General features: G+C 48.0%; 1 protein-coding gene across 1 annotated transcript in view; it reads right to left on the bottom strand.

The window, feature by feature from the left end:
• Positions 1-23,773, bottom strand: part of col5a2a (collagen, type V, alpha 2a) — a 138,848-nt gene extending 115,075 nt beyond the window's left edge. The window contains exon 1 of the mRNA XM_039757778.1: positions 23,531-23,773. Within this exon, the coding sequence (XP_039613712.1) occupies positions 23,531-23,624 (94 nt within the window). The 5' untranslated portion in view covers positions 23,625-23,773. The remainder of the gene's footprint in view (positions 1-23,530) is intronic.
• Positions 23,774-27,596: the final 3,823 nt, after the last annotated feature.

The raw sequence follows: 27,596 nt of genomic DNA, 5'->3' as shown, positions 1-27,596 counted from the left end.
TGGAGTGACCACACCCCACACAGAAGACATCCCTGCAGTCAGTAGCCCATTTGGTCACTAGAGGTGGTTGGGTTTTGGGACATTTCTTGTAATTTAGCTTAACTTCCTAACATGAATCCAGTGGCTTGAGTTCACATCCAGCTGCTCTAAGTGACAACATAACTGAGAGGGTGTCGTCCAAGTGAATTTCTCACTGGTGACAATACATTTGGGGGTTTGTCCAGGATTTGACCAGGCGAGGAACGAGTGTAGTGAGGTGGAACTGGATGGAGAGCCCGCCATGAGAAGAAGACATCCGCCTGCTTGTTCAAGGGGCTGGTCAGTTGGCTAAGATGGCTGTACTCTGGCCTGTAAATCCAGTGGCCTGAGTTCATGTCCAGCAGCTCCAAGTGACAACGTGTAACTAGGAGGGATGCCATCCAAGTGATTTTCTTGCTGGGCACATTGATGATTAATTATGAGGAAAGATTAAAAGAGCTGAGCCTTTACAGTTTTAGCAAAAGAAGATTAAGAGGTGACATGATTGAAGTGTTTAAAATTATGAAGGGAATTAGTCCAGTGGATCGAGACTTGTATTTTAAAATGAGTTCATCAAGAACACGGGGACACAGTTAGAAACTTGTTAAGGGTAAATTTAGCACAAACATTAGGAAGTTTTTCTTTACACAAAGAACGATAGGCACTTGGAATAAGCGACCAAGTAGTGTGGTAGACAGTAAGACGTTAGGGACTTTCAAAACTCGACTTGATGTTTTCTTGGAGGAAACAAGTGGAGAGGACTGGCGAGCTTTGTTGGGCTGAATGGCCTGTTCTCGTCTAGATTGTTCTAATGACACCCCCTGTTCACAGACTGGAAGCAGAGAGGGGTCCCAAGGTTCACTTTAGTCCCGCCCTCCGATATTTTGCTAAATCTCATGAAGGAGCAGGCAGGCAGGCGGCAGTGGATTACGGGGGCTTATACATAAGGAAGCTGGCAGCCAGGTGTGCGCATTTCTCATTTCCATTTTGGCCTGCTGCCACTGTCTGCCACGCCTTGAAGGATCATCCTTGACTCTGAGCAAAGGATCTGATTTCCCTTCGGGATGCGTGGCACGCGGCTTCCCATCAGTCCCCTTTGAAATGGCCTGCCCTGGCTGCGCTTCAAATGGAGAAGGTTTGAGGAGACATCTGTTTTGAATTGGGCCTCCTTAAGACGTTCAAAGTGCAGCCGCATTGTCGACTCACTGCACGTCCGATTTGGGGCCGGTTGAAGAACACAGGGGGAAAGGGTGGGGGGTCACAGGGCAGTGAATGAGAGTTAGTGGGCATTACTTGATGGTGTACTGTGGTTATTAATCTGACACTGAGGTGAAAACGAGGCACCACCACTCTTTATGGCCAGTAGAGGGTGCAGCATGGCAGACCCGGAGTGGAGGTGAAGTGACACCATAGAGATAACTGGGCACAGGGTCAGAAAGGTCATGGGGGCACTACACGCAGTGGGAAATCCCAGTGCAGCAAGAGACAGAAAAGTAGGTGCAAAGGGGTGAGTCATCCATTAATAGTGCCAACTGGGCAATGGCCACAAAAGAGGGACAGTGCCAACATGAAGAGGGTGATGATGAACTGTAGCGTGTTAAAATGTAACCAGTCAAGAGAACCAACTGGGCAGAGGGTACAGAAAACAAGTCAATGCCACCAACTGTCCAAGTGGTATGCCAGTTGAGCCAATGACCCAAAGAGTGAGGTCTTTAATAATACTGCTGACTTAGCATAGGAAAACAGTGAATAAACAAGCAGTCAATAGTGCTATCTGGGCCCAAGGCGTGGTAGGGGAACTGAGCTAAAAGAGTGCAAAGCTGGCATTAGTTCCAAAAGTAGGACCCAACAAGGCCTAAATGTGTGAGTGTGGTGTAAGATTTAAAAGTGGAGCCACTTGTCACTGGTGCCAACATGGTGCAGTGTGTGAAACCTTAGTAGTTATAAGAGCCAATGGAATCCAAAAAGATGAGTCGCTTTTAGTACTGCCAGCTGGGCATCAATTGTAGATAAGGAGGTAATTAGGTGTAGGAAATGTGAACAGTCAAGAGAAACAACTGGGCATAGAAGGCAGATGAGGAGCAGTCAGCCATTTAACTTGACAAGTGTTTTGTTAATAATGCCAGCTTGGCATAAGGTTTAAATAAAGAAGTAGGACCAGTCAAGAGAATCAACTGAATACAGAGGGCAGAAGAGAAGCTGGCATTGTGTCCAATTGGATGAGTCAACTTGACCCAAATGTGCCAGCTTTGTGTAGAATATAGACAAAATGCCACTTTTCACTGGGGCCAACTTTGTTTAAAGTGTAAACCTCTAGTAGGCAGTCATGAGAGCCAACTCTGTCCAAAGGGACAAGCCCTCTGTTAATAGTGCCAACTGGGTGTATGATGTGGGTGATAGGTCAAGCAGGTGCAGGGCATGCACTTAGTGACCAGTACAGAGAGCCAACTGGGCAGAGGGTGTATGTATAGTGCCACCTTGTTGCAGAAAGGTAAAAAAAAAAAAGCTGGTCAGACGCAGGGTGCTATTAAGTCCAGGAGGTCTGCTGTATGCCTGCCTGCCAGCCTCTTGTTATTGATGCCATGCTGCCCATTTCTGGGCTGCGCTATTTAAAAACGCCTTCATTTTATGCTTACTAAGCAGTCATTTGGACGCTGCGGGCAGCTATTTTTGACAAACCAGGTTTCGCTGCGTCCTGCCTTGGCGTCGGCAGACTGGGCGGTGGCCTTGTGAGGGCAGCCTGCCCATTTGGAATCTCAGAAATTCAAAGAGAAGCATGGCCGTCCTCAGAATGCCTGTCCTGCAGGTGGCACCATTGTCAGCTCTGAGCGGCACACAGGCATCTGAAGCTGGCACATGACTGATCAGCTGATTAGTGTGGGCACCATGCTGGACTCTTCAGAAACAGAGACTGAAACTTGGAGGACATCCAGTTGTTTAGGTGGAAACTGACACCACTAAGGTTACTGGGCTCTCCTGGTCACTCCAAGGCTTAATCATTGTGTCTATCTTTATGCTATATATATATATATATATATATATATATATATATATATATATATATATATATATATAGTGCCTTTCATTAAGAATAACAGTTGATCAAAATATTTTCCTTTAAAGGTAAATCAAGCAGAGCAAGAAAATGTGCTGGACATGAAGAAGAGTCAGAGTGGACAGGAACAGGTACCAGACACAAAGGAGGAAAACAACAGAGTGACCAGTGCCAAAGGAGAGTAGTGACCACTGCCAATGATAATAAGAACTGAGTCCTGCACAAATTGAGAAATGACCACAAAGGTCACTGACCACCAAATTCTGTGAGAAACCCATACTGACCAATGCAGACAAAGAGTACGAGAACCTCACACCGTGACCACATTAGTGACCACTATGATAGACAAATACTGACCAGTGCTGATGATGGGTCGGGCATTAAATGATAAATGATCATAAGGGTACTGCCCACTGAATCCTGTGAGAAAACCATACAGAGTAATGTAGATAATAAGTACTGACCACTTGAGGTGAAAATTATGGACCACCATGAATGGCCACTACTGACCAAAGCAGATAAAAAGAACTCTCAGTGATAACCAGAACTGAGTCCTTCATAAACTGTGAAATGACCACCAAGAGTATTGAGCACTGAGTCCTAATGAGCAATGCACATAAAGAGCACCCACCACTGTGACCTTCTGAGATGGTCATTACTGACCTCTATGAATGATGAATATTGAGCACTGCTAATAATGAGGCCTGCATAAAGGGAGAAATGGCCGTTGAGTCCTATGAGCACTACAAAAAGTCAGCACTGACCAATGTAGCTAAAGAGTAGTGACCACTCAAGGTGACTGTTACAGGCCACCATGAGTCCTGTATAAAATGGGAAATGACCACAAAGAGTGCTGACCACTGAGTCCTTCTGAGCACTGCAAGGAAACCATTATTGAGCAAAGCAGGCTTTGAGTACCTACCACTGAGAGGGCTTTAGGTGATCATTACTGACCACTGTGAGGGACAAACACTGACCACTGCTACATAAAATGAGAGATGACCAAAAGTGTACTGACCACTGAACACTAAAGGGCACTATTAAAAAACAACAGTGACCAATGTAGGTAATGAGTATCTACCAGTGTGACCACCTCAGATGACTACTGACCACTGCCGATAATAAAAGTGATAAGCGCTGACCGCCATAACCAAAGACTGCTGACTTCTGTGGGTGACTAATGCTTGTAGTGAAACCTAAAATGTAGCAAACACTGAAACCCACAGAGTGACCTCTGATGATATGAAAGGTTGACCAGCACATATTAATGAGTCCTTGACCCCAGAAAATGATGAGAACCTACCTCTCTGACTGACCAGCAATGACCACTATAACAAATAATGACCAGTGGCTGATAGAGAGAACAGCAGCTCTGTGTGTACTGGACACTGACCAACACAATTAAAGAGATCACAGCGGTACAAAGGGCCTTTACACACATCCGCAGTCCTGGCCACAACACCCAAAATATACTGACCAATACGTACAAATGAGTGACTGACCAGCAAAACAAATCCTGGGATTGGCATAGAAAGGGGCAGTGAGCACTGCAGCTACAACAGATACTGACCGGGGCTGATTTGAGAGCTGACCACTGGCTACTTCAGATGAGGAGTGCTGACCACTGCATGCATAGAATAGTCGTCAGTGCAAAGAAATAGCTGCTTGCTCAATGCAAATCATGACTACTGACCACCATTACAGACACTGATCTGTGGCGACAGACAGGATTGGACCTGGCATTGAACGAGCACTGACCACTGCACATTAAGACCTCTGCCCATTGGTAATGGCCAAAAAAATGACCAGCATGCATACAAAGTATCGAGCAATAACAATAATTAGCCCTGATTGTTACTGACCACTCTAAATTATGACTACTGATTGTTGAGAAAAGCAAGTAGTAACCACTGCAGATACTGAGAAAAGGAGTGAGTTGTGACCGCCGCCCATGACCAGTAGTGACCACCGTGAGTGAACCTTTCAATAAAGACCAACACACAAGTAGTGACCACTACAAATCAACTCAGACAAGCGATGCCCCCTGGTGGCTGAGGCTTAGCGGCTTGAGAACCACACGGTGGCCCGCAAAACCCTCACCACAGAGAGGAAATCTGCTGGCCAGCCAGGGGTCTCACCGTATGGAAAGGCGCTATATGAAATCACAAGGTTCTTGGCTTAGTGCCCAACCCTGGTATCCTGTGCGACTCTCACAGGGTCAGACACCCTGCATGAGTGTTGACCAATCAGTGGGCCAGCCAGAGGTCACACCATACTGTGACCATGACTGTGGAAAGGCGCTATATGAATCCACAAGGTTCTCGGTTTAGTGCTAACCCCCAACATCCTGTGGCTTTCTTACTGGGTCAAACACCTGGCCTGACTGTCAGCGAAACAGGAGGCCCGCTGGAGTTACACCACATAGCAGCTGACTGATGACTATGGAAAGGCGCTATATGTAATCTCGAGGTTCTTGGTTTGGCTGTGACCACGACATCCTGTGTTATTCTCACCATTCCAGACCCCCCAATATGACTGTCAGTCAGGGGTCACACTATATGGACGGTGACTGATGACTATGGAAAGGCGCTGTATAAAATTGGCTTAGTGCCCACCCCAATGTCAAGTCACCGGCTGGCGCTCACCACAGAGTGATATGGAAATTCAAAAATCTCTTGGGTCCAAATGAGACCCTGCAGCCAAAACCTTGAGTGTGTTCAGTATGGCGCCACCTCCTGGGCTTCAGAGAATCCTGTAAGTGTCCAATGGAGGACAGCACTGTGTTTTTTTTTCTCCGCCTGTGCGCCATCTTCATGTTCTCCATGTGTTTTTATGGGTTTTCTAGTTTTCGTCTCCCATTCCACAGACTCCTGTTGGTCAGGCATGACTTTGTGCACATGGTGGTGGACTGGCATCCCATCCGGGTTGGGTCCTTCTTTGGAGTCCACAGGGTATGAGAAGGCTGGACGTGTGACAATGAAGTTCTCCATGGTGGTGGGGACACTTCTGTTCAGTTTGATTCAAACCCTAAAGTCACAGAAGGCACACAATAGAATTTGCTTCAACTTTTCAAAGGCCTCTGATGTGGTTCAGTGCTGAAGGCCAATTTCGATTTTCAACAAACCACACAAAACGCAATTTCATCCTTGGCCACTGGGTGGTGCAATGCTTAGTTCTGCTTTTGAATCTGTGTGGCATTGGCGTGTTCTCCCCATGTCTGTGTCCAGTCAGGTTTTTCTCCCACATGCCACCACTGTGTGTTTTAGGTAAATAAGAGTGATAGTGGACACTGATGAATATGCCCTACCGTCGACTGGCATCCCACCTAGAGCTGGTCCTAGTTTGACTCTACATGGACAGGACTTGGCTCAAGTGACCTTCTAGTGGATTAAGTGAGTTCTGAGCATGGATGACGGGGACAAAGTAAACAGAGAAGAGGGTAGTGGTGTGAGGCCACCAGTGGAGTCCCCATTGCACCCGTCCTCACACTGTCACTCTTTAATGACGTCGAGTCTCAGGTAGTTTACAAGAATGGAGGGACAGCAACATGGTGAGCATGGAGGTTAACATTGAGAAAGAACAGGAATGGGGGACTTTGACCTACATGGGGTCTGTCCAGCTGGCCACTTCCATGGGGCTTCTGTCTGTCCCTCCTACAAGCCATCCAATACAGACACCAAAGAGTCCGAGTAGAACATGCAAACTGCACACAGACTATGACCAGCTGGGCACTTGAACCCTGGACTCTAAGGTGGTGAGGACTACCATACCGCCTTCTTCAAGATGCCATATTAACAAAACCATGTGTGATGTAGCCCTCTCATCATTGGAATTCAAAAGACACATGAAGTAGGGGACACACCAAAGACATCAATGAAGGTGACCCCTTGGAGTTCATACACTGAAATGGCAGTGTCAATAAAAGGACACACCTAATGGCAAGTAGTAGAAGTGACATCCTCGGGCATGAGCAGAGGACATTCACCTGTCCATCCCTTCATTCATTTTCAAATCTCCTGCATCCACAAGTTAAACAGTCAGTAAGGACACCTAGTGGATGCTTGGGGAAGTGAACTCTTCTATCATGAGCAGAGAAGATCAACAAGGACCACATCAGACCATTCATCTGTCCGCCCTTCTGTCCATTTGCAGATTTTCAAGATCCTGCAGTGCATCCCAGAAGTTGAAAGGTCAGAATGCCATCGACTAAACTGTCCATCCCTTCATCCACTTTCAAAACTCAAGATTCTCCAGTGCATCCGAGAAGTGGAAGGATCAGAATAACGTTGATCAAACAATTATTGTGGACACCCAGTGGAGACATGAAGAAGTGACCCCTTCTGTAACAAGCAGAGAAGATGGCATGGCAGGGTCATTCATCTGTCTGCCCATCCCACCCTATCCATTTTCTAATCTGCTGCGCCACATTGTAAACAGTCAGTGAGGACACCTAGTGGAGAGTAGGGGAAGTGACCTCTTCTGTCTTCTAGTGGGGTCCTAATAAGGTCATTCATCGGTCCATCCTTCTGTCCTTTTTCAATTCTGCTGCACCCACATCTTTAAGATTCTCCAATGCTTCGCAGAAGTTAAAGCACCAGGAAGCAATTGATTAAAAAATCAGTCAGGACACCTAGTGGAGACTAGGGGAAGGGAGGCTTGAGCAGAGAAATAGAGACCGACTATGGCCATTCATCTGTTAGTCCCTTCATCCACTTTCAGATCTTCAAGATTTTCCAGTGCATCCAAGAAGTGGAAGGATCAGAGTAACGTTGATCAAACAGTTATTGTGGACACCTAGTGGAGACTTCTTCTGTAACAAACAGAGAAGATTGCATGGCAGGGCCATTCATCTGTCTGGCCATCCCACCCTATCCATTTTCAAATCTGCTGAACCACATCTTAAACAGTCAGTGAGGACACCTAGTGGACGGTAGGGGAAGTGAACTCTTCTGTGTTAAGCAGAGAAGCTCAATGGGGTTCTAATCGGGTCATTCATCTGTCCATCCTTCTGTCCTTTTTCAAACCTGCTGCACCCACATCTTCAAGATTCTCCAATGCATCCCAGAGGTTAAAGCATGAGGAAGCCATTGATTAAACAAACAGTGAGGACACCTAGTGGAGAGTAGGGGACGTGAGCAGTGATTACATGGAGGGAACCTAATTGGGCCATTTTTCTGTCCATCCCTCAGTCCATTTTCAAATCTGCTGCACCCACATCCTCAAGGTTCTCCAGTGCTTCCTGGAAGCTGAAGGATCATCCATCCATCCATTCATTTTCCAACCTGCTATATCCTAACTACAGGGTCACGGGTGTCTGCTGGAGCCAACACAGGGTGCAAGGCAGGAAACAAACCCCAGGCAGGGCACCAGCAGAATTGTGTTGATTAAACAGTCAGTAGGGACACCTAGTGGAGAGCAGGGGAAGTGAGCCCCTCAGGCACGAGCATCTCCTGAATCCACATCTTAAATAGTTAGTGAGGACACCTAGTGGACAGTAGGGAAAGTGAACTCTTCTTTCATGAGCAGAGAAGATCAACAGGGACCTCATCAGGCCATTCATCTGTCCATCATTCTGTTTCACATCTTCAAGATCCTGCAGTGCATCCCACGAATTGAAAGGTTAGAATGTCATCGACTAAACAGTCAGTGAGGACACCTGGTGGAGAGCAGGGGAAGTGACATATTCTACCACAAGCAAAGTTTACATGGAAGTAACCTAACCGGGCCATTTAGCCGACCATCCCTTCGTCCATTTTCAAATCTCCTGCATTCCACATGTTAAACAGTCAGTGGCGACACCTAGTGGATGGTTTGGGAAGTGAACTCTTATCTCATGAGCAAAGAAGATCAATGGGGGACCTCAGCAGGTCATTCATCTGTCCATCCCTCAGTCCATTTTCAAATCTGCTGTTCCCACATCTTCAAGGTTCTACAGTGCATCCTGGAAGTTGAAGGATCAGAATGGTGTTGATTAAACAGTCAGTGAAGACACCTAGTGGAGAGTAGGGGAAGTGAGCCCCTCCGGCACGAGCAGAGAACTGGAGACCCAATCGGGCTGTTTGTCTGTCCTTTTTTCAGATTTGCTGTATCCACATCTGTCAAATTGTGCAATGAATTCTAGAAGTTGTAGGATCAGAGTGGCACCGATTAAACAGTGAGTGGGGACACCTAGTGGAGAGTGAGGGAAATGACCTTTTCTCTCACAAGAGCTTATCACAGAGTGGGGTCCTAGTTAGTCCATCCATCCATCAATCCATCCAACCCTCCATCCCTACATTTCTATAGATGCGCCCAAGTCATCAAATGTGACACTTGTGACCCTACTGAAGATATAAAACTTGTTGCTGTATCAATATTGTTGCTTAAATGGGTCAGTGAGGACACCTAGTGGAGACCCAGGGAAGTACAGTAGCCACAAGAAGGGTCTTGGGAATTGGGAGGAGACTTTTGAGGCCTGGAAACCTTTGATGACTTTGGAGAAACATCTGGAGGAGACACGCAGGGGGCAGTGGAGCTGCTAAACCAAACGAGTGACCTACACCTGCCCTTTTGACCAGCTTCTAGTGGACAGGTGGACATGTCTGAGGGTTGTGGAGAGGAGCTCTTCAGTGATCTGCTGCTCACATTGGGCTCAAGTGGACTGTCACTCAATCGAAAATGACAACTCTTGGCCTGAAAGTGTGCATCGGTTGTGTCTGATAGCTCTGAGGTGCCTTTCACACTGTCTCAAAATGGCAGGCAGAGTGAAAGAGTATGACAATAACATTGGGGGGGCGGGGTCACGTCCAGGAGTTGGGGAGCACCCCAGTGCACATTAAGAGGGTGCCATTCCATCCAGTCAATGTGGGATTGAGCCCCCAGTGTGCCAGGCTAAAGTTTTTTAAATTAATTTCAAGTGAGAAGTTAGAATGCCCCCTCGGCGGTCCCACGTCCCCTCCACATCCCCGGGCTCCGTGTGGCAGCATGCGCTGCAGCTCCAGTTTTTTCCTTTCTCTTTTTTCCCACACAAAAATGCGAAGCACGGCAACGTTTGACCACAATAAAGCGCCTCTCCCCGTTTTTTGGAGTTTTTAATCAGCGAGCGCCAGTCTTGCTATAATTAACTCCAAAATGCTACGTTGCTTTGACTTGGCACTAGAAACGGCACTTTGAGGTAATTGCTACCCGGCTAACTACAGGCCTGCGGTGTGCAAGGGAGGCCCTCCAGTCTCATTCTTGCTGAAGTGGCAGTCTGCGTGTGCTTCAGTTCTTATAGCGCCCTGCACAAAAATAGAGAAAGGAGGACCACCTCTTTTTAAAAGAGCACCCCTTTCTGCTGATTAGGCTCAGAACTGGTTCTGCCAGCAGGGTACCCAGTGTGACAAGTGACAAGGTGACAGCCAGCATTGCAGATGTCTCGGCTCTAAGGCCACCTACAGCTTGGTATGGTCGACTACCCCACTTCATGTTGGGGGTGACAATGCACTGTAGAATGGTGGGGTGTTACACTAAAGGGGGTGCACTAAGCAGGGTTCAGCTCTCCTGATGTGAGTGTTTGAGGAATATACAGCGCCTTTCGATGCTGAACACCATGCCAGGGTGCCATTAAAGAACAAAACTACAACATAAACATACATATAAATAATGCATAGATTTGCATAGACACGCACACACATATAGTGGGCATAGAAAAGAATCCCCCCTTGGAAATATTCCCATTTTTTTTTTTTTTCCGGCTTTACTTACTCAATGCCACCTCTAACATCCGAGTGAAAGAAATCACAGCTACTGTTCAGAAAAATTATTAAAAAACAAAAACAAGACCAACTGAGATTAATAAAGGACCCCCCATGTCATTTTTTTGAACCCCCTTTTGTTTTAATGCCAGCCTTGAGTCTGTTGATTCTTCTCTATCAGCTTTGCCCATCTAGACTGAGCCCACTCAATATTTGCCCCCCACTCGTCTTTACAGTTTAACTGTTCACGTTCGGTCACATTGGGTGGTGATGTTGGTGGTCTGCTATCTTCAGATTTTTCCACAGTTTTCACTGTGATTTATGTCTGGGCTCTGACTGGCCACACCAGGACATTCCTTTTGTTCTCCTTCAGCCACCGTGTGCTCAGTTCTGCTGTCTGCTTCGGGTCGTCGTCGTGTTGAAAGGTGAACATTCGACCCATCTTCAACTTTCTGGCAGAGGGTAGCAGGTTTTCCTCCAGAATTTGATGGTATTTTGCCCCATCCATTTTTCCTTCTCCCCTAACGAGAGCCCCAGGCCCCCCATGACAGGTTGCTTCCCCCTCCATGCTTTACTGTCGGTATGGTGTGTTGTGGATGGTGAGCTGCATTGGTGGACCGTTTGGTGTTGAGGCCTAATAGTTTGATTTTGGTCTCATCTGACCAGAAGACCTTTTTCCACTTGGCATCAGAATCTTCAAGTTGGCAAAGCTCAAACAAGCCTTCATGTGGCCTTTCTTGAGAAGTGCGACCCTCCTGAACAAGCCACAATGGTGGAGCGCTTGTCAAATTGTTGTCACATGCATACCGTTAATGACCACTCTGTGCCATCAAATCCTGTAACTCCTTCACAGTGGCCATTGGCCTCTTGGTAGCCACTCTTACCAGTTTCCTCTTTGCTCTTCCATCCAGTTTGTAGGATCCAGAGAGGGTCCTAGTAGTACCAAACACTTCTTTATAATGGACTTTACTGAGCCCCTTGGGTTTATAAAGCCTTTGAGATGTTTTGGTCTCCGTCTCCTGCCTTATTTATGTCCACAACTCTGTCCCTGAGATCTTTTCAAAGTGACCTGCCACCCGTAGCCAGTTGTTTGCTGTCAGTTGCTCTACCAAGCAAGGGAATGAATGGACCAGGAAGAGCTTCACTAATCCCACTCATTACAACTGATCACAGGTGGACGGAAACCAGTAACCACAATGGAAATGGGGGGCACTGACACCTGATTGAGTTTGGGGGAGGGGGTTCCTTTATTAGTCTGAGGATTTCTTGTCTTTGATTTCTTTAAATTCTCCTGAACGGTAGCTGTGATGTCTTTCACTTGGATGTTAGAGGTAGCATTGAGATGAGATACCTTCTTACCCACTGTACGTATACATTATATATATATATATATATATATATATATATATATATATATATATATATATATATATATATATATATATATACTGTATTTATTTATTTAGTACATAAAATGTGTTGGCAGTAAGGACATTAACATTTCTTAGGTGCCAGTTAGACAGGGTACCAATATAGCACTTACAATATGGCGCCACCTTCTGGCTAAAACTGACCTTTACTTCAGGTAGTAAATCGTGCCCAAGTCTGACAACCATTTTCTTTCAGTGTAAGGACAATTACCTCCAGTAGCCACCATTCAAAGCCCCCCAATGCACTGTTTGCATGGTCTCCCTGTGTCCAGGTAGGTTAACTATGACTGTCTGGAGACCAAAGGTGCCAACAGGGATGGCAAAGCCTGAGCCTCAATACCCAACTAAAGACCAAAGTGAAGATGCCAATAAAAAGAGCTAACCTTAGAGACCCCATACTTGGATAAGGGAGACAATAGGGGATGGTGGGGGTCACAAATCAAGCAGAAATTTGGAAATAGGACATCAAGTGATAGAACCGCAGATGAAACAAGGCAGTTGGCACTCAAATGAGGGAAAATGCCTGCAAATTGGTGCAAGTGGCAAAATTAAGGAGACCCAGAAGGGGGCACTCAGATGAGTGAAGTCAGGACCAAAATGAGACAAGGGATGCCAATAAAAGACATGTGGGCAGCACTCATCGTAGGTCGATATCAGCCAATCATCAAAAAAAGAACATGAATGGGTGACACAGAGCTACTGGACATACTGGTGTCCATTCATCCGGCCAGGTCACTGGTGACTATCCCATCAAAAGCGTGGATCATGAAGATGAGAGCAGCCCACCCACCACAGGGCACATCGTCATCAATTAACCCAACACACTTGAGACCCTGGGGAGAGCATGCAGACCCCACACAGATGAAGAGCACCTGTCAAATTAAAGCCAGGGCCTAGGAGTTGTGAGTTAGCAGTGCTAACAACTCTGCCACCATGCCACCCTATAAAGGATGCCATCTTTGAATCCAATTGACAGTTTGTAAATATTATTTGGAATGAAAACAGCAAACATAACAGATGATGTGGGGGCCAAATGGGGCGTTCAAGGCTCACAGAGGCATCAATAAAGCAAACAGTTAAACAGAGAGTTACACACCTGACGACATCTAGTGGAGAGGAGAGGAACTGACTGGTAGAGTCTTGAGCAGACAGAACCCAATATTCCCATCGGTCCTCCTGCGACCAGCCAAGTCCAAAGCTACAATGTGGGCACTGCTTAGTAAAGCCCTCATTTTGGGACACGCATTGAGTTGCCTGTCTATGACTTTATATAGTGCCTTTCAGTAGTGAACAACACCCTTAGTAAAGAACCGTAGCGAAGCTGACTGCATGTTCTCTGTGTTATCACAGTGTGAGCTGTGGCACAACAAGACCTGATTAGAGTGAATCATCCTGGAACTTTATATAGCGCCTCTCAATAGCGAGCACCATCCCGAGGACCGAGCTACAGTGCACTTGACTCCATTTGTTTTGACAATACTAGGAATGAGAGACCTTCAGGGTCAAATACTGAGTCACACGTGGCAAATGAATCATTTTATATAGCGCCTTTCTACACAGAAAAACCTCCCCCAAGTACCGAGCCACAATTCATTTGCCTTCATACATTTTACAGTGTGAGCTCTGCCAGATCATTCTGAGTTGTTAGTGGGGGTTTAATTGGCCACCTTTGACTTTATATAGCGCCTTGCAGTAGCAAACGCCATACGTGGTAAAGAGCCACAGTCAGGCGGACTCAGTGTTTTATGGATGTTCACAGTGTGAGCTATGGTAGGATACAGGACTTCACTACAGACACACAGGCTGAGTGAATCACTGCATGACTTTATATAGCGCCTTTTAGCAGTGAACATCACCCCTGCAATGTGAGCTCTAGCAGATGGAGGGAGTCACTTAGGGGGACACCTTGAGTTGCCTGAGGGTCCAAATCGGTCAAAATTCTAAACTTACTGAAGAAACGTAGTGCAACTGCCTGCATGTATTTTCAGAGTGTGAGCCCTGACAGGATAAGTGACTTGCTTAGAAACAGATACTGACTGACTCACTTTATATAGCGCCTTTCAACAGTGAATGTCATCTCAGGCAGAAAGATGCAATTCTTTGGTCTGCATATGTTTTTATGTTGTGAGCACACCTGGTCCAACTGTCACTTTGGGAGTTGTATGTGGGGATTGAGTTGTTCACCTTTGACTTCATATAGCGCCTTTAAGTGGGGAACCTCACACCTAGTAAAGAACCAGAGACGAGCTGACTGTGTGTTTTAGGTGTTTTTCACAATGCAAGCTGTGGTAGGAGAACACACTTGAAGAGAGACACAGGTTGAGTGAATCTCATTATAACTTCATATAGCGCCTTTCAGGGCTGAACACTATCACAGGTACAAAGCTACAGTTTGATGGCTTAGTTGTATTTTTTACAACGTGAGGGCTAGCAGTCTGTGGGACTCCCCCAGGGGCATGCATTAATTTGCATGTGCATCTAAATTGTTCACCTTATAAGATTATATAGCGCCTTTCTATACAAACCACCATCCCGATTGAAGAACCATAGCTCAAATATCTGCATGTCTTTTCATGATGTGACCATTGACAGGATGAGGGACTCGCTCAGAAACACACACTGAGTGAATCAGTCACGTTGTGACTTTATATAGTGCCTTTCACCAGCCCAACTATAGAGTAAACTTCAGATGTTTAGATACGTTTGTTAGAAAGTGAAATCAAAAGGCAGGGAGTTGCGTGGAGATGCACATGTGGAGCACCGAATCTGTCGTTAGTGTCTTATATAGCGCCTTTCTGTAGTTTGCTCCATCCCAAAGTGTTTCACAAATACACTATCAGAGTCTGACTAGTGTGTGACAGGGTCACCCAGGCCATCGAGGACCTGCCTCTTCTCAGCTCTGTCCACACATCCACTGGGTTCAAGCAGGGCTAAGTGGGCAGAAATCCAAGTGAAGGGGGTGTTCGGCTCTTTAAGAAAATGCAGCCATTGTGTCACTTGCTCAGCATGACCCCTGGAACCCTTTCGGTGACACCACCAAGCCAGCCCCTCTCTCCCATTGTCAATAGAAAGCTCCCCACTGTGCTGCCAACCCTGACTACGCCGGCCCCGAGTTTCCCAGTCTGTGAGAAGTTGGGGGGGACGGACGTCAGTTAACGATAGCCCGGGGGCGCGCGTTTGCGTTTATTCGCAGCTGCTCCCAGGAAGTGGGCGGTGTTGTGTGTGTGTGTGTGTGTGTGTGTGTGTCGCTTCTGCTCATTCCTGCCGCTAGGCGGCGCAGGCGCTGTGAGCGGCCGCTGTTGAGCTCCGCTAGCGCGCCAGCTGGAAGACGGGGATGAAGTCAGCGACGGAAAAAGAGCCGTCACGGAGGAGCATCAGTCGCAACGACGGGACCACGGAGCTCTGAATCAAACCAGGTGGTCGCACAGGCGGGCGCCCGCTGAGCCCTGACTCAGGTCTTTCTCGTCGGCTGCTGGGCCAAAGTAAACAGACGAACATTCGCGGCTGGGGTACGTCAGAGGGGCGCCGGGTGGAGGGCTTGGCTCGGGCCGTGTCGTGTCTGCCTGTTGTCTGTTCTCGGTGTGTCTCCATAGTGCCGAGTCTCCTTTCCAGTTTATGTTATGGGCTCCAGTATTTCAGCAATGCCCATTCCCAGTTCAATTGAATCCCATTATGTCCCAGCTCCCTTTCCCAGTTTATCCACTGACTATCATTGCCTGTCAGAGTCACTCCATGTTGTCACCTAGGTCCCCAGCAGTCTGCCTCAACTCCCCCTTCCATTTAAGCCCCTCTCACTCCTAGTGTGTCCCCCATTCACAGTTTCAAGCCAGTGACATCCATTTTGCTCTTAAATCACATTTCCAGTTTATCCAGTAACTCCCTCCATTTGCTGCCCAGTTTAATACACTGACTCCCAGTGAGTCACTCGCCAGCATGTCCCCGACTCTCCTTTCTAAATTATCCATTGACTCCCAGATAATTTTGTGACCCTCATTCCCAGTAAAACTGTTGAATCCCATTATGTGCCATTTCTCATTCCCAGTTTATCCACTGACTCCCAGTGTGTGTCAGTGTCATTTCAGCTGTCACTTCAGTCCCCTCCAGGATGTCCTCAGTTCACCTTCACAGTTAAGCCACTCATTCTAACTTCCAGGGTGTTCTTGAATCACATTCCCTGTGTTCCAGTCTTCTTCCATTGCTCATTCCCAGTTAAGCTACTAAATGCCATTTGTGACTCCAGTGCCCCTCAGAGTCACTCGTCACATCTTTGATTCTCCCTGAGGGTTTTTCCATTGACTCCCATTGTGTCCCTAATTTACATTCCCAGTTTATCCATTGACTTCCAGTGTGTAGCCCAACCAACTACCTATTAGGAAGACTCACATTACTATTTTTTCCCAGTTCGCATGCTGACCCTCAGTGGGTCCCAATTCCTGCTCCCATTTTAACTATTGATTCCCAGCATCTCTCAGTGTCACTTTATGTTGTGACTTCAGCGTGTCCTCAGTTCCCCCTCACAGCTAAGCCGCTTATTCCGACTGTGTCCCACAAATTGACGTTCCCTTTGAAGCCACTGACCTCCAGGGCGTTCTTAAATAAAATTCCCAGTTAAGCTATTGAATCCCGTTATCCCATTCCAGTGTCTCTCAGAGTCATTTCTTGTCCCCACAGCATGTCCTCACTTGAAATTTCCCAGTTAAACCATTGACTTCTAGTGTGTGCTCAGTTCACTTTCCCAGTTTATCCACTGACTCCCAGTAAGGTCATTGAATCCCATTATAAGCCATCTCCCATTCTCAGTTAGAGCTGCTGTTTCCCAGTATATCCTCAGTTCACATTCCCAGTTTATCCAGTAAGTGTCTGTGTTTCTGTGATTGTCATTCCTATTTAAGTTGTTGAACCCCATGATGTCCCAGCTCCTATTTCCAGTTCATCTACTAACTCCCAATGTCACTCAGAGTCACCTCAGTCCCCTCCAGCGTATCCTTGACTCACCTCCCCAGTTAAGGCGCTCATATCTACAGTAGTGTGTCATTCGTTCTCATTCCCATTTAAACCACTGACTTCCAGTACACTCTCAAATCACATCCCCACTTTATCTCCGGACTCAGTGTTTCTTCAAAGCTCATTCCCAGCTAAGCCACAGAATGCCATTTTGTCCCACCTCTGTGCTTCTCTCAGAGTCACTTCAGGTCACCTTCCCAGTTTATCCGTGTTTCTATGATGCTCATTCCCAGTTATGTGCCATCTCCCACTCCCAGTTTATCCACTGCTAGCGAGCGTCTCTCAGAGGTTCACGCTCTTCATTCCCCTCCAGTGTGTCCTCAATTCACTTTCCCAGTTAAGCCACTCGTGCCTGCTGTGTCCGCAACTCTCACTCCCATTTAGGCCACTGATGTCCATTGTGCTGTTTAGTCAGATTCCCAGTTAATCCATCAACTCCCATTGTGTCCCAGTATCACTCGCCACAATGTCCCCAACTTTCCTTTCTAAATAATCTACTGACTCCCAGTGTTCTTGGTAACGCTCATTCCCATTTAGGCCATTGAGTTCCCTTATGTCCCAGTTCCCATTCCCAGAGTCACTGCAGACCCCTCCTTCCCCCTCAGCTGCTCACTCCTGGTGTGTCCCCGATTCTCACTCCCATTCAAGTCACTGACCTCTATTGCATTCCCAGATCACATTTCCAGTTTTTCCACTAACTCCCAGTTAGCTCCTATTCCAGTTTCAACTTCTAACTCCCCATTACATCAATTCCCACTCCCAGCTCACCCAGTTGTTTCCCCGTTGGGTCTCCCAGCTCCTATTCCCACTTCCTCTGCTGTTTCCCAAATCCGGCACTAAGGTGCCTGTCATGTCATCCTCCTCTATTAAAAGGCGCTATATAGGACCCCCTTTTCCCTGGCACCGCTCCCTTGCTCCTCCTCTCCCCCCTCGACCCCCTTGTCACGTGCCCGGCCCTCTCCTCACGCTTACATCGTTCTTTTTTCCATGTTCTTCAGCCCGTCGGCTCTTACATGATGTCTGTTACATCAGCCTTCCACTTCCTCTCGTGCTGCCTTGCCAAGTCGTGTTTTAATAATTTCCAGCTGCTGCCAGAACAACAATTTAAACATCTGGCAGACATCGGCCGAGTGGAACGACTCGCTCACATGGCTGCCCTGGTTAACAGAAGGGTCCCGGCCAGCCCCCGTGTGATGTGGGCACCGTATGCCAACTCCACTGCTCCTCATGTACTGCCCTGGCATCATGCCCATGGTGACCAGAGCTCAACAGACTTGGCTTCTTGTCTGAGACACCAGGAGATGGTGCCAGGCTGCCCAGTGGGTAGCTGCCTCAAACACCCAGTGCCCATCTTAGCAGGAGGTGAACTGGCTTCCCAAGGTACATGAGAAGCCCGGTGTGCCATCCTCTAATGAAGCCTCTAAGTGAGAAGGACTTGCTGTGAACATCCTCGGTGACAGACACTTGAGCTTGAGGGTCTTGAAGGTTGACAAGACCACCTGATGGGAAACACAGGGAACATACTGGCCTGGTAAGGGAAACCACTGGCTGACTGGACACCCCTGGAGATACCATGGAGCAGAGTGAGGGAGGGGAGCAGGGCAGCTCAAATGATGGGCAGATGAATGGATAAATGGAAGATGAACAGAGGGATGGAAATACTGAGAAAGGAATGGACAGAAAGATGGAAAGGAGAAGGCATCTGAATGGAAGGATGGATGCAGAGGGAGGATGAAGAGCAGATGGATGAGCGGATGGATGGATGGATGGCTAAGTATGATGAATGAGTGGGCAGAAAGAGGGATTGGTGGATGGAAAAGGGAGGGCAGATAAATGGAGTTGTGGGTGAAGAGGGAATGATCAAGAGCAGATGGAGGAGTGGATGGATGGAGGAGGGGGTTGGAGGATGAAAGTCTAGGAAGGGGATGGATGAAAAGACTGGAAAGGGGAGGGTAGATGAATGGAATTGTGGGTGAAGAGCAGATGGACCAGTGGATGGACAGATGGTTAGTCAGTGGGGTGGAAGATGACAGACTAGAACAAAGACCGATGAAAAAATTAAAGTCCGGTAAGAAGACAGATAGAAGGAATGATGAATGAATAGACAGAAACAGGGATTGATGCACGGAAGTGAGAGGACAGAGAAGGATGGGTGAAGAGGGATGATGAAGAGCAGATGGAGGAGTGGATGGTTGGCAGGTTAGTTAATGGGCTGGAAGATGAAAGTCTACAAAGGGGAGCGATGGATGGAAAGACTGAAGAATGAGTGGACAGGCAGAGTGATTGGCGGATGGAAAGGAGAGGGCAGATGAATGAAGAGGAAGGACGATGAGCAGAGCAGATGGATATGTGGATGGATTTGCTGCCAATTTGTGGCCTCCACCTAACCAAGGAGGTCCAGTTAAGAGGAGCTGACAACTGAATACACTGGTTTGGCTATGGGGGATGGCCCGAGGGGTCTACTCCCACCCATCTCCATGATCCCGTCTTAAAGTGCTGACGCGGCACTGCCAGGTTGCAGATCCGTTTCCGGTGGCACAGACTACAAGTCGCTCTCTCCCAGAGCCCGTTAGACACTTGGGCGTGTCCGCTATTTCTTCTGGCAGAACTTTCCTCCAAATCAGCAACTTGGGAGTCTTACCACAACCGCTGACAGCCCCCCTCCCCACCTCCCGGCCCACATTAGACATGGGCGATGAGCCACGCGCTGCACACGGCACTGCAGACTGAAGAAAGCGAGAATTTGGAAAGACAAGGGGGCTGCATGCGAGAGAACAGACAAGGCAACGGCGACATCACGGGAGAGACACTGGGCCTGGGGGTCTCATGCAAGCCTCTGGATCTCCACTCCTTCATTTTTCAAAACCAGAAGATCTCCTTTATTCCCTCTATGAAGCCCCGCCCACTACTCCCATAAATCACGCCCCTCTTTGCCCCACCCACTTCTAACTTTCTCCTTTATGACTGCTGTAAAGCCCTGCCCAGTCTCTTAGAGGCCACACCTCCTTTCACCTTATGGAAGGTGTCAACTCCTTCGAAGCCACGCCCCTGTCTCCCCAGTCACATCAAATCTCTGAGCATTCCCACTCTGCCAACTCAGTACAGAGTCGCCCATTATTCCTGTGAAGCCACACCCCATGAATGTAAGTGTGGCACCACCCCCTTTATCTTCACAAATCCCTACTTCAGACCAAAATGGTGAGTACTAAAAATGTAACAATACAGCTGAAAGTGTAGATGGGGGGGAAGGGGGCTCGCCATGATAACTTTGGGGGTCTCACTAGAGCCAAAGCCGGCCTCTTTTTGTTGTCACACATCCCTTTTGCCCATCGCCTCACTCCTTTCATTTCCCTTAACTCCCTTCCCACAATTCCACAGTCATCTGTCAGCCTGTCCAGAGACCACCTTCTTCATCCCCCCTCACCCCCTTTCCACCCCACCACCACCTCACCCGGGACTCCGTCTGCGTTTCACTTGAAGGTTCCCAGCCGGACAGGCCGCATGTTTCCTGTCTCGTGGGAATCGTCCTTTTTGGGATAATTAGAAGGGCCATGCGGCCCCCGCCCAGCCCTGAGCCCACGTCTGCAGGTCTGCCCTGCCGTTTATCTTTCTGTGTGACAGGTGAGGGGGGCTGCACTGGTCAAAAGGCTGAGATGTATGACTCAAGTTCAGGACCAAGTGAGCTCATGGAAAATGTCTTTGAAGTTAACCCCCCCCCCATTTCCTTGAATTCTGACCACTTCTTATACTGCCCCTTGTGATCCCTAGATGGCGCCACCCTTCATCCCAGCAGCCTTGGCTAACCCAGGCACAGCAGACAGGGGGTGCAGTACCATGTGGGTGACATTGATGTTTGCTTATTTTTCGTATGCCACGAAATGCCCCCTTCTGGATTACTTCTAGTGACCCATGGGACTTGTCATTGTCACCAGCCTAGTCAGCTGGGCCTGCTACAGATGCCCCCATAAACACGAGGGCACCAGGCATTTTCCATAGCCCACTGCTCACACAAATCCATGAGTCTTCCCACAAACATTTCATCATCCTCGGCTCCAAAAGATTTTTTTTGTCATCACCACATCTGCCGCAGATTAATATAAAAAAAGACGCGCGCAGATGTTCGCACGGCCGCCCCGGGCACCGAAGAACAATGATGAGTGGAGACGGAGCCTTCAGAGAGCTGTCGAGCGATGTGGAGACTAAAGCAGCAAGAGATACACAATAGGATCATGATGGGGGGTATGGACTGGCACTTTAATGGGCACAGCTGGCATAGCCATAATGCCAAGGGGTGCTTCGCAACATGTTGAGGACAAAAGGAGCCAAAGCCATAAGAGCCTTTTCCTAACACTGTTATCTGTCGGAGGTGCCCCACCAGGGCCCCTCTGTCTGTGGTGGCATCACAAACTTTGAGAGCTGCTTCTTCTGTAAGCCAATGAAAATGTCCACTGAGTCTCTGGGGACACCAGAAGTGGACAAAGCCTTGGGTGATTCTGTCCCTCTAAGCCCCATTTAGGAGTCCTCACTTGTTCTGCCCATCCCAAGTGCATGGGGTGAATATTCAAGACTGAGGGATCAACTTTTTGCAGAATCTGAAATTCACCCGCTCAATTCCAGCTTGATGGGCGTCAAAAACATTAAAAAGGAATCTGAGCTTCAGTGCCAACCGTAACCCACCTAAGAAGATAGAGCTGAAGACATGTGCCCTCCAAGCCAATGTGCGCTCACCTCGTATAGGAATGTAGATCAATGAAATATGAAAGGGAGGGTGGAAATGAAGATGGGGTACCCATAATGGCAGGAGCACATGACAAAGGATGGGCATTGAGATCGAGTCCCAGATGATGAACGTTCAAAGGGGGCTTAGAAATTGAGATTCTACCCCATTTAGTGCCCTTCTCTGGGTCTCAGATAATGTGCCTGTAAATGGGGGTAGAAATTGATGGGGTGACCTTTTAAGAAGGGTAGACGTTGACCCATTGGGAGTCATTTCCTTGCAGTCCAGGTATACATTGAGCTTGGGTCCTCTATAATGGGCTCCTTTAGGGGGGAAGTTGAGATCCTGACCCATATAGCGCCCTTCTAATTGAGCATATAAATGGGGTAGAAGTCAAGAATCTGCCCTCATATGGGTCAAGAATAGTGTCCCATATAATGTGCATGAAAGTGGAGCGAAATTGATGCTGTGTCCCATATAGCGCCCTTGTATGGGGGAGGGGGGCACCTTGTAAATGGGTCCCATATTAGTGCTTTGAAAAGGATTAAAAAATGGAGTTCCTCACCCATATTGCTCCTTTGTACGGGGCAGAGATTGATGTGCATATAAAGGGTTAGAAATGGAGATCCTGACCCATATAGCAACCCTTCTATAGGATAGAAATAGAGACTGTGTCCCATACAATGTGCAAGTAAGGGTATAGAAAATAACATCATGTCCCATATATAGCGTCCTGTCATGGGGTGCTTGTTACAAAGAGGTCCCGTCTGATGCTCCTTTAAGAGTACCGGAACTTCTGAACGCGACCCTTATGTCCGCCTTACATGGGAATATCTGTGTGAGGGGGTCGAATTTGAGATCCTGTCCCATGTAGCGCCCTTCAGTCCTATATGGTGTCCATGTAGGGTGCAGTTGTTGTCCCATTGCTTGCCCACTGCTGGATGCGCACGTTTAGACCCCCCAGGACATGTGTGTTAAAACAAGAGCAGACACTGAGCTGCTTTGCCGTATGGTGCCTTTATAAAAATAAAGAAATGAAGATTCTTGTCCTTTAATGTCACCCTTTTGTGGGGTCACAAATTAAAGTTTGCTGCCATCTAAGCAGAACACAATTAACATTAACTCAGATATAGTATAGTGCCTTACAGAGGACAAAGGATTGTGTCCCCACAGTGCATGCAGAGGGGGTTCAGGCTGAGATGTTGTCCCCGTGGACATTCAGACCAAGTAAGCACACTTAGATGGGGATCTCCCTTGTAATTCAGTCCAATATAGTGCCTTGTAGGTTGAAGGAACTGAAACCTGGTGCCAATTTGTGCCCTTATAGGGAAAAGAAACTGAGATCCCATCCCATAAAGCACCCTGTAATGAGACAGGGGGCCACCGAGGCTCCTCTCCACCACCAGTCCCGACATACGAGGGGAGACTTCACGATTTAAGATATCGTGTTCTGCTTCCCCAATCCCACCTAAGGCTACATGTCAGATAAGTGCATTTGAGGTCATCTGCGGGTGGCACAAACAAGCGGGCACGGAGTAGATGGCTGAGAGAGAGAAGGCGGGCAGCAGACTTGAAGAAAAATGCCACTTACCGCTTTGTCCGTCCTGGCATTTCCCTGGTGGCACGAGAAGAAGAGTAAGAGTGGCAAACAGCAGGCAAGTCCAGTGTGGCACACGGCTCTTCATGGCTGAGGAGCACTCGTGTGGAAGAGCAAAAGGAATGAAAAGGAGAACAAAAGGAGGCGCCAAGTCAGCGTCGCCACATCAAGTCCACATCGAGACCCCAGTCCTTCCTTGCTTCCAGCGGCGGTCCCTGCACCAGTACTGTGAGATCACGCCGAGGAACTGCGGCTTTTACAACAAGAATGCTGGCAGCTCTGATCTCCCAAGTCGGGCCCCCGACAACACCCCCCCCAACTCCTCCGCCCACCCCGAGCAGGCTGAGGCATCTAATCAGTGCACAGAAGGCGGCAGCCATCTCTCTCTCCACTGCTATAAACAGGGATAACTCCGAGTCACTCTGTTCTGGGGGTCCCGTGCCAGTCCTGTGCCAGTTCAGTTCACCAAGCCTCTAGGGCCACTCGGTGGCCATTTGGCCACTGCAATCCCCAAAGTTTCCAAGTGGGGGGGCACTTGAGTCCCAGTTGCAGGAGAACCGGAACTGCCACTAGATTGTCACCAATATGGTGGGCCCTTAAGGGGACACTTTTTTTTTGGGGGCATCCTTCTCCTCAAACACTTTGAACCTTCTGGCTGGTGAAGCTGGCAGGGCTTCTCACTGGATGGCCTTCACCCCTGGCGAGTCAGGACTGTGCAGATTCCTTCAGTGTCTGTGGTGCCTCATCTCTACCCGCAGTACCCTTTATGGCCTGTTGGGGTGGCCACACTACACACTCCTGGCCTCACTTACGCCACCTAGTGCATGTTACGCTCCATTCGTCCTCCATCCATTATGAAGCCCACTCTGTCGACTTGGGGGGCACAGATAAGTTTAGCAAGTTAGTGGAAGACAAGAGCAGGCAGAAAATGAATCCGGTTTATATAGCTCCTTTCAGCACTGTCACAAGGTGTCTTACAGCAAAACAATACAACAGAAGCTGGACCACTCGCTCTTCAGCCATCTCTGGCAATGCCCCCCTCAACCACTTAAGACTTGGTGTCTACTCCTTGTGTGACCCCAAATGAGCCACTTCACCCACTGAGGGGTCATATTGTGAAAATATTGAGAATGTGAGTCTCTTCTATAAAGGCGCTATATGATAATCACACGGTTTTGAGTTCAAACCTCTCTCACTCACTGCCAGTGTAACCCCGAGTGAGTCAGTTCACCTGCTGGGCTCATGCTGTAATACTGCACAGGTAAAGTGCCTCGATATGATGTAGTCTATGTAAAGGCGCTATATAAAATCACTGCTGACTTCCAGTGCAACTATGAGTGAGGTTGCCTGCCGGGGCTGACAATGATAAAATATGGAGGACATCCTGCAGGTGTAAAGTGCCTTGAGATGCCTTTCATTGTGTAAAGGCGCTATATAAAATCACCCAGTTTTTGGTTTAGTCTCTCCGGAGGGAGTCACTTCACATGCTGGGCTCAAAGTGTAAGACTGTACATCTAAAGTGCAGTTGGCACAAGTGCTGTATGCTATGTAAAGGCGCTATATAAAATCATAACGTCTTTGGTTCAAATCTCTGTCAAGTGTAACCTGGAGCGAGCTGACTCTTCACTTGGTGGGCTAACGTTGGCAAAAAAAAAGGAGAGCATTCTTCAAGTGTAAAGTGTCTAGGGATAGTGTTTAGCAAGCAAAGGCGCTATATTAAACCTCGCTCCGTCATTCTGCACATGTAAAGTGTTAACTGTGTAAACGTGCAGTGGTACATTTTCCTTGCATTCTGTACACTTGACAATAATGATGCTATAGGCCTGTAAAGGCGCTATATAGCATCACAAGGTCTTGGTTTGGTCCCCCAACCCCTAACACCCCCACAAGCTCCCTTCAGTGAGTCAATTCACCTGCTGCGGCTCACACTGTACACAAATATTAAAAGGTGGTCTTGTGTGCGGCCACTCACAGCGCCCCCCACTGGCTTCAGCAGGCACACCGTCTGCTGCTTGTTTCCCTCTGGGGTGCCTCTAGAAGACCAGCAATCGTGATTTGATTTGTTTTGTTTTATGAATCTTTGTTTGTATAATGGGGTGGCACAGCGGGTAACACCCCTGCCTCACAGATCCGGAGTCTTGGGTTCAAATGCTTCACCCACTTGTTTGTCTGTATGGGGTCTGCATGGTCTTCACGTGTCTTTGTGGCTTTTTCTCTCACCTATCTGAAGATGCCCAGGTTACATTAATTGAACACTCTAAGCTGGCCCAGTGTTGGGGGGTCTGGATGTCCAGTGTGTCCCCCTCACCAGAGCTGGTTCACCCCCTTTCACCCAAACGGCAACCTTTGACTTGACAAGTGGGTTCATAAAATGGATGACTGGGTGGAGTTTATGGGGGCTGGAAGGGGGTGGTACCATTAACAGAGCGCGAGTCCCAAGGGGTGGTCTTTGTTTTTTTTTTGCTTTTTTTTTCTCTTGTTTTCTTGCCCAAGGCTTGTTAATGTCATTTAATCCAAGCTGCTGAGGTTAAGAGTGGGCCGGGATTTGTGTTACCAAATTTAGAACAAGGCTGAAGCACAGAGAAAGTGCGGCGCAGGTGAGGACCCTCCAAAGGACATTGCATTGCTTTTGTAAGGCACTATAAACAATGACCTCTGCACCCCCAAGTCACGTGGCAGGCATGGCGAGGCCGGATGAGGAGCTGAGTGTAAGAATTGTGTACGAGCTCAGGTCTGAAGTGCTGAAACACGAAAGGCGCTATATGAAGTGAACTCGTGCTGCTTGTAAGGCCCAGACCCGTGGGGGGGTCACCGTCTCCTGACCCTCAGTGCACGACGGACACATCGATGAAGGGAACTTACAGGCTGACCTCTAGAAGCAGCTGCAATGAAAACCTGCTGGACTCTGGTGGTCTGCACCTTCATTACCGGGGGTCAGGGCTGGAATGAAGAGAGATGGGGGAGAAGTAAAGGGGGCAGAGAGATTGTGGTGAGAGGAAGAGGAAATCAGACAGGCAGGAAGAGGCAGAAAGGGCAATGGAAGAAAAAAAGGAGAAAAAAGAGGGAGGAGTACATGGACAGGGAGGGGAGAACAAGAAATAATAAAAAGGAGGAGCAGAAGGACAATGACATGGAGGGAGAAGAATCGTCAGACAGCAGCATGCAGGGACAGACACCGAGCTACAGACAAAGAAAGAGAGGAAAATAAGTGACTGCATACTGTAGAAATAAAGATGTAGGGGGCGCTAGTGAGTGAGACAAGGAGGAAAGAAGAGCAGGAAAAAGAGACAAAGGAAAGTGAAGGGGAGAGGGCTACAGGGAAAGGAAGGTGAAATGGAGGGAGGATTATGGGGAGAAGAAAAGAGAGCAAGAGCAAGAGAAAGAGAGGACTTGTCAGGATGGAAAAAGAGGGAGGCAGGGAGTGAAGAAGGAACAGGGAAAGAGGGGGAGCAGGGAAGAGATGGAGGGAGGATTAGAGGGAATGACAGGGGAGAGGGAAAGAGAAGTTTTGTTGAAATGGAGAAAGGGATGAGTAAAGGGAGTCTCAGAGGATAGGGGGAGGTGTGATAAGCAGCAGAAGAGAATGGGGAGGAGTACAGGGAAAGAGGGGAAGAGGAAAAGAGGATTATTTGGAAGGAGAACTGCCAAGACAGAACGACAGGGAGGGAGCACAGGGAGTCAAAGGTGCAAGCGAAGTCATGTGACAGGCCGAGAAAGAGAGAGAGTGAGGAGTACAGGGAAAGGGGGAACGCAAAGAAGAGGCGATGGGGGGGATTACAGGGATTTACAGAGGATAATGAAGGTGAAGTGATTTGATACACATAACCGGAGAGAAGGAAGAGCACCGGGAAAGAGGGAGGACCAGGAAGAGACAGATGAAGGATTTCAGGAGAGGAAAAGACAAGTTTGGTGATAGGCAGAGAAAGAGAGAGGGAGGAGTACAAGGAATAGTGGGAAAGTGAAAGTGATGTCACCTGATACACCAACACGGAGAGAAGGAGGAGTACAGGGAACTGGGAGGGCTGGGAAGAGATGGAAGGAGGGAGTCTCAGAGTTAAAG

This window comes from Polypterus senegalus, chromosome 6 (assembly GCF_016835505.1).
Source record: "Polypterus senegalus isolate Bchr_013 chromosome 6, ASM1683550v1, whole genome shotgun sequence".
NCBI classification, from domain to species: Eukaryota; Metazoa; Chordata; class Cladistia; order Polypteriformes; family Polypteridae; genus Polypterus; species Polypterus senegalus.
Note: the sequence above shows the minus strand (reverse complement) of the source record. Positions and strands in the feature narration are given on the sequence as shown.